This window comes from Ranitomeya imitator, chromosome 4, assembly GCF_032444005.1.
Source record: "Ranitomeya imitator isolate aRanImi1 chromosome 4, aRanImi1.pri, whole genome shotgun sequence".
NCBI lineage: Eukaryota > Metazoa > Chordata > Amphibia > Anura > Dendrobatidae > Ranitomeya > Ranitomeya imitator.
This window is the reverse complement of record NC_091285.1, coordinates 641,275,972-641,289,130: the sequence shown is the minus strand read 5'-3', so window position 1 is coordinate 641,289,130 and position 13,159 is coordinate 641,275,972. Positions and strand designations below refer to the sequence as shown.

Here is a 13,159-nt window from a genome sequence, read left to right as displayed (position 1 = left end):
TAGTTTTCCACTCCTGGGTGAATGTCTTGTTGGCCGCATCTCCCCCCATTGTTTCGCTTTGGTCCTGCTGCCAATCGCAGATTTTCATCTCTTGCATTTTTGGTAATATTAGCCATGTCTGAAAAACCCAAGTACCAGCTTGTCACTATTCTTTTTTTTCTTTTGTCAATAGGATAACAGAAATGCTGCATCCGTTCCAGCGAGTTATACAGCCAGAAGAGATGTGGCTGTACAGAAATCCCTACGTAACGGCTGATCGGGTGCCCACTAACAGCATGTTTGTACGTGGTTTTTAGTTTGAGGCTACTGGCCAATCCTTTGGACTTTGAAGATTTCTTGATGTCCTAAATTTAGATTGCATAAAACTCCAAGATGTTCGAGATCAAAAACATTCACTTGACCCAGGTCCAGAGGTCATGACAGTATTCCATGGCTGCCAGCTAGGGCATGCAAACCTTCTACCTGCCGGAATTCCCGGTTCTTCTTTTCTTCTGTATGATGTCTTGATGCCTGATGTCTTCAGGGCTTGCTAATCATAAGATGTGCTGTGGTTAAAGGTAGGAGGAGGTTTGCAGGACTCTGGTCCAGTGGCCACTGAACCAGGGTCTTTCGAATCTTCTTAATAATCTGTACAAAACTGGCAAAAATTGTGCCAAACATATTACCGTGACACTCGTCATATGAACAATTTGTCACATCTTGATAGACCTATTTTGGTTGTTTTTCTCTTCTATTCACCACCCTTTGGCTGGACTACTTTACACTAGAATTGAACAAAAAGACTTGCAGGACGGTAGTCCAGCGGCCACATCGGTAGCCTGTGACTGGCAACCAAAGCAGAGTGATCCTTGTGCTACCTGTGGCATCCCCACCACCTCTTCTGATCAGTAGGTCTTCTCCACGTCATGTGTGCATCACACCGCCATGATGCCCCATGTGGTGATCTGACAGCCATAGATGTGGCGGCTACACCGGGGGTCTTGTTAATGTTTTTGCTCCACTGTAGTAATGAACGCCACGTCAAAATCTAGGGCACTTTACAACTTCACTTTGCCATCTACTATTTTATTTCGTATTTTTAAATTTTCTCTTGGTCTGATTTTAGACATTCGATACCTCATGTTTGGGTCAAAGCGCTGTGTGATTGAAGTTGGTGTATGGACACTGTTTAGTTCCTGGGACGTTTCCTTCTGTGCTAGTAACTGCTGGGCAGGCATTGTTACCTGGCCTACAATATTTTATGGGCACAGCAATATGGAAAGCTGCAAGGTGTCTTCTCAGATATACGATAGGGGGAATGTACTCTTGGTTTTCGTGTCACACATTAGTCTTGCACTTGGTTCTGTTGAAGTAAGACGTACTACGTTCTATTCAGCACACCTCTTATAAATGGTGGGTTGTAGCCTAATGGAGTTAACTAATCAAATAAACAATATTGGACAAGGGTAACCATTCAAGTAGTAAATCATATAATGCCCCATAAAACTATTTTTATTAGAAAATAATTAAAATACCACCAACCTGTGGTAATCCCAAATACACAAAACACACCGTGAACAAACTGGTATGAAGAACTAGTATTCCTACACTGATACCTGGACTGGTACCTGCCTATCTGTGGGGGTTGGCGCCCTAGGGGGAACGTTGTGGCGCCCCACTCCACGACGGCTGGCCCTAAGGTCCCTACTGAACCCTATTGATCTATGTTTAGTGGACAGGGGTTCCTTCAGCTATACTATTGGGTAGAGGGACCCTGGGTTGTCAATGGGGTTCGGTAGGGACCTTAGGGCCAGCCGTCATGGAGTGGGGGCACCACAACGTCCCCCCTAGGGCGCCAACCCCCGCAGATAGGCAGGTACCAGTCCAGGTATCAGTGTAGGAATACTAGTTCTTCATACCAGTTTGTTCACGGTGTGTTTTGTGTATTTGGGATTACCACAGGTTGGTGGTATTTTAATTATTTTCTAATAAAAATAGTTTTATGGGGTATTATGATTTACTTGTAGCCTAATGGAGTGTCAGACTTGGGCTAATTTCTGATATATATCGCTTGGAGCAGGGGAAAGTGTGTAACACTAAGGCCACGTTCACATGTTGTGTATTTGTTTTCACCTCATTATTTATAAGCAAAATCAGGAGTGGAACAATCCAAGTATAATAGAAACCTGTCACCACTTCTGTATCCATCACCCACTGATTTTGGTTTACAATTGTTGAGGTAAAATACTGACCTAATATTTAACAAGTGCACATGACCTTGGATTTGGACTTTTTTTTTTTTTCTTGCAGCAAGCCAAAAACTGAAAGTTAGGGATGTGTGGAAAGTGTTCATGAAAAATCCTAATTTCTGTGTTCCCTGCTGTTGTGCTATGCTTCTCCATGGTAACAGACTACAAACATGGTGTGTAGTCTGATCCTTCAGTCTTAGGCTATGTGCACACGTTGCTGAAAATGCAGGTGCGGATTTTATGCTGATTTTTTGCGCCAGGCAGCCGGAAAGCAGAGCGGTGACGTCACCGCTCTGCTTTCCGGCCGCTGTGCTCACAGCCAGTGCAGAGAAGCACAGCGCCGGGGACAGACAGCGGTAGGTAAGTATGTAGTGGTTGTTTTTTTTACTTTAACGATGGTAAACAGGGTAAACATCGGGTTACTAAGCGCGGCCCTGCGCTTAGTAACCCGATATTTACCCTGGTTACCAGCGAAGACCTCGCTGAATCGGTGTCGCACGCCGATTCAGCGATGTCAGCGGGAGAGCCAGCGACGAAACAAAGTTCTGGACTTTCTTCCCCGACCAGCGACATCACAGCAGGGGCCTGATCGCTGCTGCGTGTCACACTGGACGATATCGCTAGCCAGGACGCTGCAACGTCACGGATCGCTAGCGATATCGTCTAGTGTGACAGTACCTTTACTCCCTTCCATCAGTACCTTCCCCCCCCCCCCCCCCCCAATCATTCACTGCATTAACGCCTTTTACAGAATGTAATTTCATTTTGGGCAAAAGTGGCGTATATTTTTGTGCATATTGTGTGCACCAAAATCAAATTGTTTGTCTTGTATATTAATTTTTTTTTAATTTTTTTTTTTGTCTCCCTACTTCTCTAGCTGATTTCTTTCATGACTCCCATTTGTGTTGTGGTCCTAGCGCGTCTTTGCCGGAGAGCGGACCTTACAGATTCTAGAGAAGCCATATTTGGTAATCTAAGCATTCAGATTGTAAACAATAGCCTTAAAGTTTAACAAATTTAATTATAAAAAAAAATTACTAACTGGGTAAATGCATGACCAACAAAGGAAAAATTGCTAACTTTATTTTTCAGTTGTCCCCAACACAACATGGAAAATGAAGCTTTACAGGTGTCCATTTAATTTAATGCCCAGATGGGGCGTTTTCTAGCCCCTCTGATCACTAGTAAAAAGACCCTGCCCTAATTATGCTGCACAGAATGTTATTTTTTCACCTTACACCCACAGAGGACTGACGCGTTTTGTATCTAACGGTCTTGTGTTCCCGCAGCTGCCAGCCTCTCCCTTGGTCTGAATGGCATCTTCACCAATACAATAAAGCTGATAGTTGGAAGGTGAGTGCCGTCCGGCCGAGGTACCGGTTCTTCATACGAATCTGGTCTGTGTGCAGGCACTGTATATACACCAAGAACACTGGGTATTGTGGCATTTAGAGGGGTTGTCCACGATTTACAAAAACATGGCTGTGTTCTTGGTGACCTTGTCACCTGGCTATGTGAAAGATATTGTAGCTCAGCACCGTTAACTTTAGTAGGGCCTAGTTGCAAGATCAGAAACAACCTGTGGGGGAGGAGAGGGGGTTAATTTATGTAAAAAATAATTTGCCTTTAAAAGGGAAGGTGCCATCAAAAAAAAAATTTTCAGAAATTGTAAAAATGTAAAGAATTAATGATTACATTTTCTTAAAAAAATATTATCATTTGTTTATAATTTAGTAAAATATGAAAAATAATTTGAAAAGTTTTGGAATTTCCACTTTTCAACACTAGGGGGAGCAGCTGCTGAAATTTCATAATAATGATAATAATAATAATTTTATTTATATAGCGCCAACATATTCCGCAGCGCTTTACAAATTATAGAGGGGACTTGTACAGACAATAGACATTACAGCATAACAGAAATACAGTTCAAAACAGATACCAGGAGGAGTGAGGGCCCTGCTCGCAAGCTTACAAACTATGGGGAAAAGGGGAGACACGAGAGGTGGATGGTAACAATTGCTTTAGTTATTCGGACCAGCTATAGTGTAAGGCTCAGGTGTTCATGTAAAGCTGCATGAACCAGTATGTAGCAGTACAGACACAGAGAAAAACCTAGTGTACAACTAGCTCACATTACTGCACTGCAGTAATTATGGGCAGAGTCTGCTGACGTGTGTGATGTCTCCTCTCCTCTCCTTATGGGTGTTTGCTAAGGGATTAGAGAGGATGATATTCAGGAACCCAGTGAGCAGCCATTTTGTTGGTGACTGCAGAGTATGGCTGCCGTCACACTATCAGTATTTGGTCAGTATTTTACCTCAGTATTTGTAGCCAAAACCAGGAGTGGAACAATTAGAGGAAAAGTATAATAGAAACATATGCACCACTTCTGTATTTATCACCCACTCCTGGTTTTGGCTACAAATACTGAGGTAAAATACAAACCAAATAATGATAGTGTGGTGACGGCAGCCTTAGGCTACTTTCACACTAGCGTTGTTGGCTGTACGTTGCAATGCGTCATTCAGGAGAAAAAAACGCATCCTGCAAAGTTGTCTGCAGGATGCGTTTTTTCCCCATAGACTAACATTACCGACGCATTGCGACGTATTGCCACACGTCGTAACTGTCGTGCGACGGTTGCGTCATGTTTTGGTGGACCGCCGCCACAAAAAAAGTTACATGTAACGTTTGTGCATCGAGTCCACCATTTTCGACCGCACATGCACGGCAGAAATTCCGCCCCATCCTCCCCAGACCTTACAATGGGGCAGCGGAAGCGTCGTAAGACTGCTTCCGCTGCCCACGTCGGACATTTCTTTCACAGCATGCATCGGTACGACGCACTGCGAAAGGCCCGTACCGATGCTAGTGTGAAAGCAGCCTTATACTGACAAGTAGACAGTCACCGAGGATGGCAGGCAGCAAGGATTCTGGGAGATGTGTGGTGGAGGGAGCAGGGTGACAGCAGCACAGAGTATTTCAGGAGAGCAGTGTGCTGGTCTATAGGGGCCCCCTGTTTGGTGTGCGGAGCAGCCAGGGATTGTACATAGAGCGCTGTCTTTTATACACATGGATGGACCGTCTGCTCCACAGAAATCCAGGAAACATTTCTGCGGATTGATGGCCTGTTCTGATCCAGACTTTGCATGCAGACCCCATTCCCCTCCTCAGATCCTGTCTTCTCCATCCTGTCCTGGCAATGTGTGAAAGCGAGGTGACAGGCGCAGTCCGGGGTGACGCTGGGAAGGAAATGTAGCCATATAGTAACGATAAAAATGAGACCCCTCTCTTCAGCTGCCTCACCAGCCCTGACTGCACCTAACTGGAGGTCATGCTGTCCCCTCTATTACCCCAGACCCACGTGCAGGTGCTCAGCCAGAACCACCATAGAATGGGTCCGCTTTCTGAAGATAATACTGCCATAGTGTTCTCGCATAATACCGCCATATAGATCACACAAAATACTATCAAATAGATCACACAATACTGTCATACAGTTCTCACATAATACCACCATATAGATCACACATAATACCGCCAGTGTTCTCACATACCGCCATATAGATCACACATAATACCGCCAGTGTTCTCACATACCACCATATAGATCACACATAATACTGCCATAGTGTTCTCACATAATACCGCCATATAGATCACACATAATGCTGCCAGTGTTTTCATATAATACCGCCATATAGATCACACACAATACCACCATATAATTCTCACAATACTGATCGAGCATAATACCACCATACAGATCACATACCGTCATATAGATCTCACATAATGCCATAATACAGCATGATGCCCGCAGCTCCTGTTATCGCACGCATTGAGTTGTGTGTGCAATGGGGAAAGATATGCAGGGGGGAGAGGAGTGCATAGGAGAGGATTAGATACACGGTTCACCAGACAGTATCACACAGGAGAGGATTAGATACACGGCTCAGCAGTCAGTATTCCACAGGAGGATTAGATACACAGGTCAGCACAGGATAGGATTAGATACACGGCTCACCAGACAGTATCACACAGGAGAGGATTAGATACACGGCTCAGCAGTCACTATTCCACAGGAGGATTAGATACACAGGTCAGCACAGGATAGGATTAGATACACGGCTCACCAGACAGTATCACACAGGAGAGGATTAGATACACGGCTCACCAGACAGTATTCCACAGGATTAGATACACAGGTCAGCACAGGATAGGATTAGATACAGGGGCCAGCAGACACTATCACACAGGAGAGGATTAGATACACGGCTCAGCAGACACTATCACACAGGAGAGGATTAGATACACGGCTCAGCACAGTATAGTGATGGATGCAGGGTGTGATGTCCTGTGAGGAGCTGCAGTATGAGGTGAGCAGCACAGAGCCTCCCCCATCCCCCTCTGTTACCTCTCTGCAGCTCCTGATAAGAGAACATCAGACCCCAGCACTTCAGACTCTCTAGCGATTCTAGAGATTCAGCCACACACCAGGCAGCAGAGGACAGGGAATGGCCGCTGAGTGTGAGGGGAGACAGATGGAGCTGCTCCTCCAACAGCACGGCTCTCAGTCACAGTGGAGCTCAGGTACACTCCACTGTGGCTGAAGCAAGATGGCGCCGATCTCCTGCCTCTGCTGTGATGTGGAGACAGCCCAGGGGGCGTGGCCACATCCGAGCAGAGAGAAGCTTATAATGCATTACTAGCTATGGGGTCGCCTCCCGACTGCAGATGTCTATGTCCAGGGCAGCCGTATGTGAAGACTGTAAGTGTCGTGCAGCTACACTTACAGTCCTGCAAATCAAAATGGCGGTGCCCAGTGGCAGAAAAAAAAAATGAATAAAAAAAAAACAATAAATACTATGCACTTGAAAATAACTTATAAAAATAAGGAATTAAAGAGGTGTTTTTTTTTTTTTTTCTTACAATATTAAAACGCGGCACCTTCCCTTAAGTTTGTTTTTTTTTGTTTTTATTTTTAAAGTCCAAGTGGGTTTTCTCCCTGTAGGAGTTGCTATCTATTAACACCCATTTGGACTTAACTTTTGTTAACTCCTTAGTTGCCAAATACTTTGCTTGCTAATATTTTTGCAATGGAGGTGTAAATTAGGGGAAAAATAAATATTCTGCTCTGCAGCCACAATCATAGAGGAAAATTTTTGTAACGTTCTCTTTTTAAGGGGAAGTCTTAAGATTGAGAATATTGTTTTGGCTAGAGAAATTATTTTTTTATTTTTTTTTTTTTTAGGCCCCGTCCGGACTTCTTCTTCCGCTGCTTTCCCGATGGTCGAGAGTCACCAGGGCTCGATTGTACAGGAGACCTAGAAACTGTGATTGAAGGAAGAAAAAGTTTTCCCAGTGGCCATTCCTCATGTGAGCGCACTGCCTCCTTCTACGCTATATAAAATAATGGCTTCAAGTATCTTTGTTTGTGCCATTTCCCTATCCATGGCTATCCTGTTTTAATAGAGCAGGCTGGATATTTATGGTTTTCAATAAATAACCCTCTGGCTAGAGGTATATATGGGGTCTGATATATTCCCCAATGTTGACGTACAGTGGTTGTGTGTGTGTGTAGATATAAACCACACTCGCCAACCAATAAAGCACACTCGCCAACCAACCAACCACACTCTCCAGCCAACCAACCAACCACACTCTCCAGCCAACCAACCAATCACACTCTCCAGCCAACCAACCAATCACACTCTCCAGCCAACCAACCAACCACACTCTCCAACCAACCACACTCTCCAACCAACCACACTCGCCAACCAACCACACTCGCCAACCAACCACACTCACCAGGTTTTGTTTTTCTTTGTTTTTTATTAGTTTATTTATTATGGATACCATGTAATTTTTTTTCTGTCTTAGCAAATAGAGAATTAGCAATGGGGAATGCTAGAGGCGCTGTGTCCTCACCTGCACTGGACGCATTGGGTGGATGTGTCCGCAACTATAGAACAGCAATATCTCTGATATAAAATATATATTATACACTATCCAGAGATCAATTGACATCCCGAATATTGGTGTTGGTCAGGCTAGGAGCCATGACCTGAGCTGTAGGCTGGTCTCTTACAATTCACACTTTCTCACGTTCATCTCTTTTCTTTCATCCAGTTGCCTTTGCAGGGCTGGGCTTTACTGCCCTGTACATAGCTGGGAAGCTTGGAAGCTTTTCCCATGGTGGTCGTGGACATTCCTGGAGACTGTGCAGCTTCCTATTTCCTCTTCTGTGTGCTGCCTCCATTGCTCTGTCCCGGACCTGTGACTACAAGCACCACTGGCAGGGTAAGGACATTGGCGTGGCTATAAGTGCTCAGATTAAGCTGAAGAGCTTTCTGCATAATGGGTACACTGTATGGACAGAAGTATTGGTACACACTTTAGTGATTTCAGACTTTTCATTCACTTGGATGAGTCTGGGTTTGGCAAATGCCAGAACGTTGCCTGAATGCAATGTGCCGTCTGTCCAGTTTGGAGGAGGGATAAAGATATGGGATGGTGGTTCGGGGAGTGGCCAAGGCTTTTTAGTTCCAGTGAAAAAAATCTTCTCTTCTGCTGAAGCAATATTATGGGCAATTTTATCTTCCAACATTGCCCTTTTCTATTACCCATGACTGCCCATTACACAAGGTCCATAAAGGCATGGTTGGGGTGAGTTTGGTGGAAGAACATGACCGGCTACACAGATCCCGACCTCTGCCCCATCCAACACCTTTGGGATCAACTAAAACTGAGATCGAGCCCGGCTTCACCTTCAACCTCAGGGTCTGACCTCCGAAGTGCTCTTCTGGATGAAAGGGTAAAAATTCCCAGATGCATCACTAAAATCTTATAGAAAACCTTCCCAGATGAGAGGAAGCCCTTATATCTGTAAAGGGAACCAACTCCATATTGATGTCTATGGAAGTAGAGCGGGATATTAAAGCCCCTGTAGGTGACACAGTACTTTTTGCCATTAGGTTCACACTCGTTTTCCTTGTCCATATCCTCTGCATTCAAGGTCTGGATTTCCAGTGGTTCCTTCTGCCCTTTAGACACCTGCAGCGGACAGTAGTTTGAGCTTTATTAACGTGCTGCCATCTTTATATGTAATAGTATGACGAACCTTTTCTGAAATCTGTGTTAGCATTGCACACTATATACAAACTGCCTTGCAGGAGTTGAGAAGGTAGTCCCTTGGCATCGGAGTCCCATTGCCTTTTTAAAGCTTCCCAAATGTGTCCTTGGATGTAATGGCAGGAGTTACAATTTGTACAGTAAATAAATAATCTTGGAGGAGTCAAGAATGTGGAGCTTCTGGGCAGAAGCCATGGTGGCTTTGCCGTTAAAGCTGTCCATTCAGCCTCTGACATTCCTGAGGGTGGAATATGTCATCTCAAGACTATCCAAATTTGTGTGCTCTGTGAAGTTGGATGCTCCTGGCAGTGGCTTCTGGCCTATGTGCAGTGCACCTATGAAACCTGAGCAAATGGAACAAGCTTTACCGAGGATGTGCAGAATCTAGAAGACGAGGGGCTTGAGATGACAACTTGTCCTGTCTTCAGACATATTAGTGAGTTTACAGTGTGACTACCATGACTTCTCTGATGACTCTGTGGTTCTTACAGTTACATATAAGACCACCCTAAGAAATTGGAAAAGTTTAGGTAAAAGCTTATGTTGCCTGTGCTAGGGACCCTGTTATGGCTGGCAATCAGGCAACACAGCGTGCAGTAATCAGCGCACATACAGAGATCTGGCAATAACCAAAAACAATAGGACGAGCTCTGAGACGTGGAATCTCTGTAGACTGCAGTACCTGATCTATCCTCACACAACTATAAGCAGCAGTGGATTGCGCCTATCAACTACCTATGCAACTCTGCACTGCCTGAGGAGCTGACTAGCCTGAAGATAGAAATACAAGCCTGACTTACCTCAGAGAAATACCCCAAAGGAATAGGCAGCCCCCCACATATAATGACTGTTAGCAAGATGAAAAGACAAACGTAGGAATGAAATAGATTCAGCAAAGTGAGGCCCGATATTCTAGACAGAGCGAGGATAGCAAAGAGAACTATGCAGTCTACAAAAAACCCTAAAACGAAAACCACGCAAAGGGGCAAAAAGACCCACCGTGCCGAACTAACAGCACGGCGGTGCACCCCTTTGCTTCTCAGAGCTTCCAGCAAAAGTTAATAGCAAGCTGGACAGAAAAAACAGAAAACAAACTAGAAGCACTTATCTAGCAGAGCAGCAGGCCCAAGGAAAGATGCAGTAGCTCAGATCCAACACTGGAACATTGACAAGGAGCAAGGAAGACAGACTCAGGTGGAGCTAAATAGCAAGGCAGCCAACGAGCTCACCAAAACACCTGAGGGAGGAAGCCCAGAGACTGCAATACCACTTGTGACCACAGAAGTGAACTCAGCCACAGAATTCACAACAGTACCCCCCCCTTGAGGAGGGGGTCACCGAACCCTCACCAGAACCCCCAGGCCGACCAGGATGAGCCACATGAAAGGCACGAACAAGATCTGGGGCATGGACATCAGAGGCAAAAACCCAGGAATTATCTTCCTGAGCATAACCCTTCCATTTGACCAGATACTGGAGTTTCCGTCTAGAGACACGAGAATCCAAAATCTTCTCCACAATATACTCCAATTCCCCCTCCACCAAAACAGGGGCAGGAGGCTCCACAGATGGAACCATAGGTGCCACGTATCTCCTCAACAACGACCTATGGAATACATTATGTATGGAAAAGGAGTCTGGGAGGGTCAGACGAAAAGACACCGGATTGAGAATCTCAGAAATCCTATACGGACCAATAAAACGAGGTTTAAATTTAGGAGAGGAAACCTTCATAGGTATATGACGAGAAGATAACCAAACCAGATCCCCAACACGAAGTCGGGGTCCCACACGGCGTCTGCGATTAGCGAAAAGCTGAGCCTTCTCCTGGGACAAGGTCAAATTGTCCACTACCTGAGTCCAGATCTGCTGCAACCTGTCCACCACATAATCCACACCAGGACAGTCCGAAGACTCAACCTGTCCTGAAGAGAAACGAGGATGGAACCCAGAATTGCAGAAAAATGGAGAGACCAAGGTAGCCGAGCTGGCCCGATTATTAAGGGCGAACTCAGCCAACGGCAAAAATGACACCCAATCATCCTGGTCAGCGGAAACAAAACATCTCAGATATGTTTCCAAGGTCTGATTGGTTCGTTCGGTCTGGCCATTAGTCTGAGGATGGAAGGCCGAGGAAAAAGATAGGTCAATGCCCATCCTACCACAAAAGGCTCGCCAGAACCTCGAGACAAACTGGGAACCTCTGTCAGAAACAATATTCTCAGGAATGCCATGTAAACGAACCACATGCTGGAAGAACAAAGGCACCAAATCAGAGGAGGAAGGCAATTTAACCAAGGGCACCAGATGGACCATTTTAGAAAAGCGATCACAGACCACCCAAATGACCGACATTTTTTGAGAAACGGGAAGGTCAGAAATGAAATCCATCGAAATGTGTCCAAGGCCTCTTCGGGACCGGCAAGGGCAAAAGCAACCCACTGGCACGTGAACAGCAGGGCTTAGCCCTAGCACAAATTCCACAGGACTGCACAAAAGCACGCACATCCCGTGACAGATGGCCACCAGAAGGATCTAGCAACCAACTCCCTGGTACCAAAGATTCCTGGATGACCGGCCAGCACCGAACAATGAAGTTCAGAGATAACTTTACTAGTCCACCTATCAGGGACGAACAGTTTCTCGGCCGGACAACGATCAGGTTTATTAGCCTGAAATTTCTGCAACACTCTCCGCAAATCAGGGGAGATGGCAGACACAATGACTCCTTCCTTGAGGATACTCGCCGGCTCAGATAACCCCGGAGAGTCGGGCACAAAACTCCTAGACAGAGCATCCGCCTTCACATTTTTAGAGCCACCAACGGGCCAACGGGCCTGTCTAGGATTCAAGCGCTTGGCAGACTCAAGATAAGTAAGGTTCTTATGATCAGTCAAAACCACCACGCGATGCTTAGCACCCTCAAGCCAATGACGCCACTCCTCGAATGCCCACTTCATGGCCAGCAACTCTCGGTTGCCCACATCATAATTACGCTCAGCAGCAGAAAATTTCCTGGAAAAGAAAGCACATGGTTTGAACACTGAGCAACCAGAACCTCTCTGTGACAAAACCGCCCCTGCACCAATCTCAGAAGCATCAACCTCGACCTGGAACGGAAGAGAAACATCAGGTTGACACAACACAGGGGCACAGCAAAAACGACGCTTCAACTCCTGAAAAGCTTCCACGGCAGCAGAAGACCAATTAACCAAATCAGCACCCTTCTTGGTCAAATCGGTCAATGGTCTGGCAATGCTAGAAAAATTACAGATGAAGCGACGATAAAAATTAGCAAAGCCCAGGAATTTCTGCAGACTTTTTAGAGATGTCGGCTGAGTCCAATCCTGGATGGCCTGAACCTTAACCGGATCCATCTCGATAGTAGAAGGGGAAAAGATGAACCCCAAAAATGAAACTTTCTGCACACCGAAGAGACACTTTGATCCCTTCACGAACAAGGAATTAGCACGCAGTACCTGGAAAACCATTCTGACTTGCTTCACATGAGACTCCCAATCATCTGAGAAGATCAAAATGTCATCCAAGTAAACAATCAAGAATTTATCCAGATACTCACGGAAAATGTCATGCATAAAAGACTGAAAAACAGATGGAGCATTGGCAAGTCCGAACGGCATCACCAGATACTCAAAATGACCCTCGGGCGTATTAAATGCCGTTTTCCATTCATCTCCCTGCCTGATTCTCACCAGATTATACGCACCACGAAGATCAATCTTAGTAAACCAACTAGCCCCCTTAATCCGAGCAAACAAGTCAGAAATCAATGG

General features: G+C 45.4%; 1 protein-coding gene across 1 annotated transcript in view; it reads left to right on the top strand.

Annotated features, from left to right (window-relative positions):
• Positions 1–13,159, top strand: part of PLPP5 (phospholipid phosphatase 5) — a 45,858-nt gene that overhangs the window by 25,633 nt on the left and 7,066 nt on the right. The window contains exons 3-7 of the mRNA XM_069766879.1: positions 173–281; positions 3,106–3,196; positions 3,518–3,581; positions 7,486–7,610; positions 8,364–8,534. Of these exons, the coding sequence (XP_069622980.1) occupies positions 173–281; positions 3,106–3,196; positions 3,518–3,581; positions 7,486–7,610; positions 8,364–8,534 (560 nt within the window). The remainder of the gene's footprint in view (positions 1–172; positions 282–3,105; positions 3,197–3,517; positions 3,582–7,485; positions 7,611–8,363; positions 8,535–13,159) is intronic.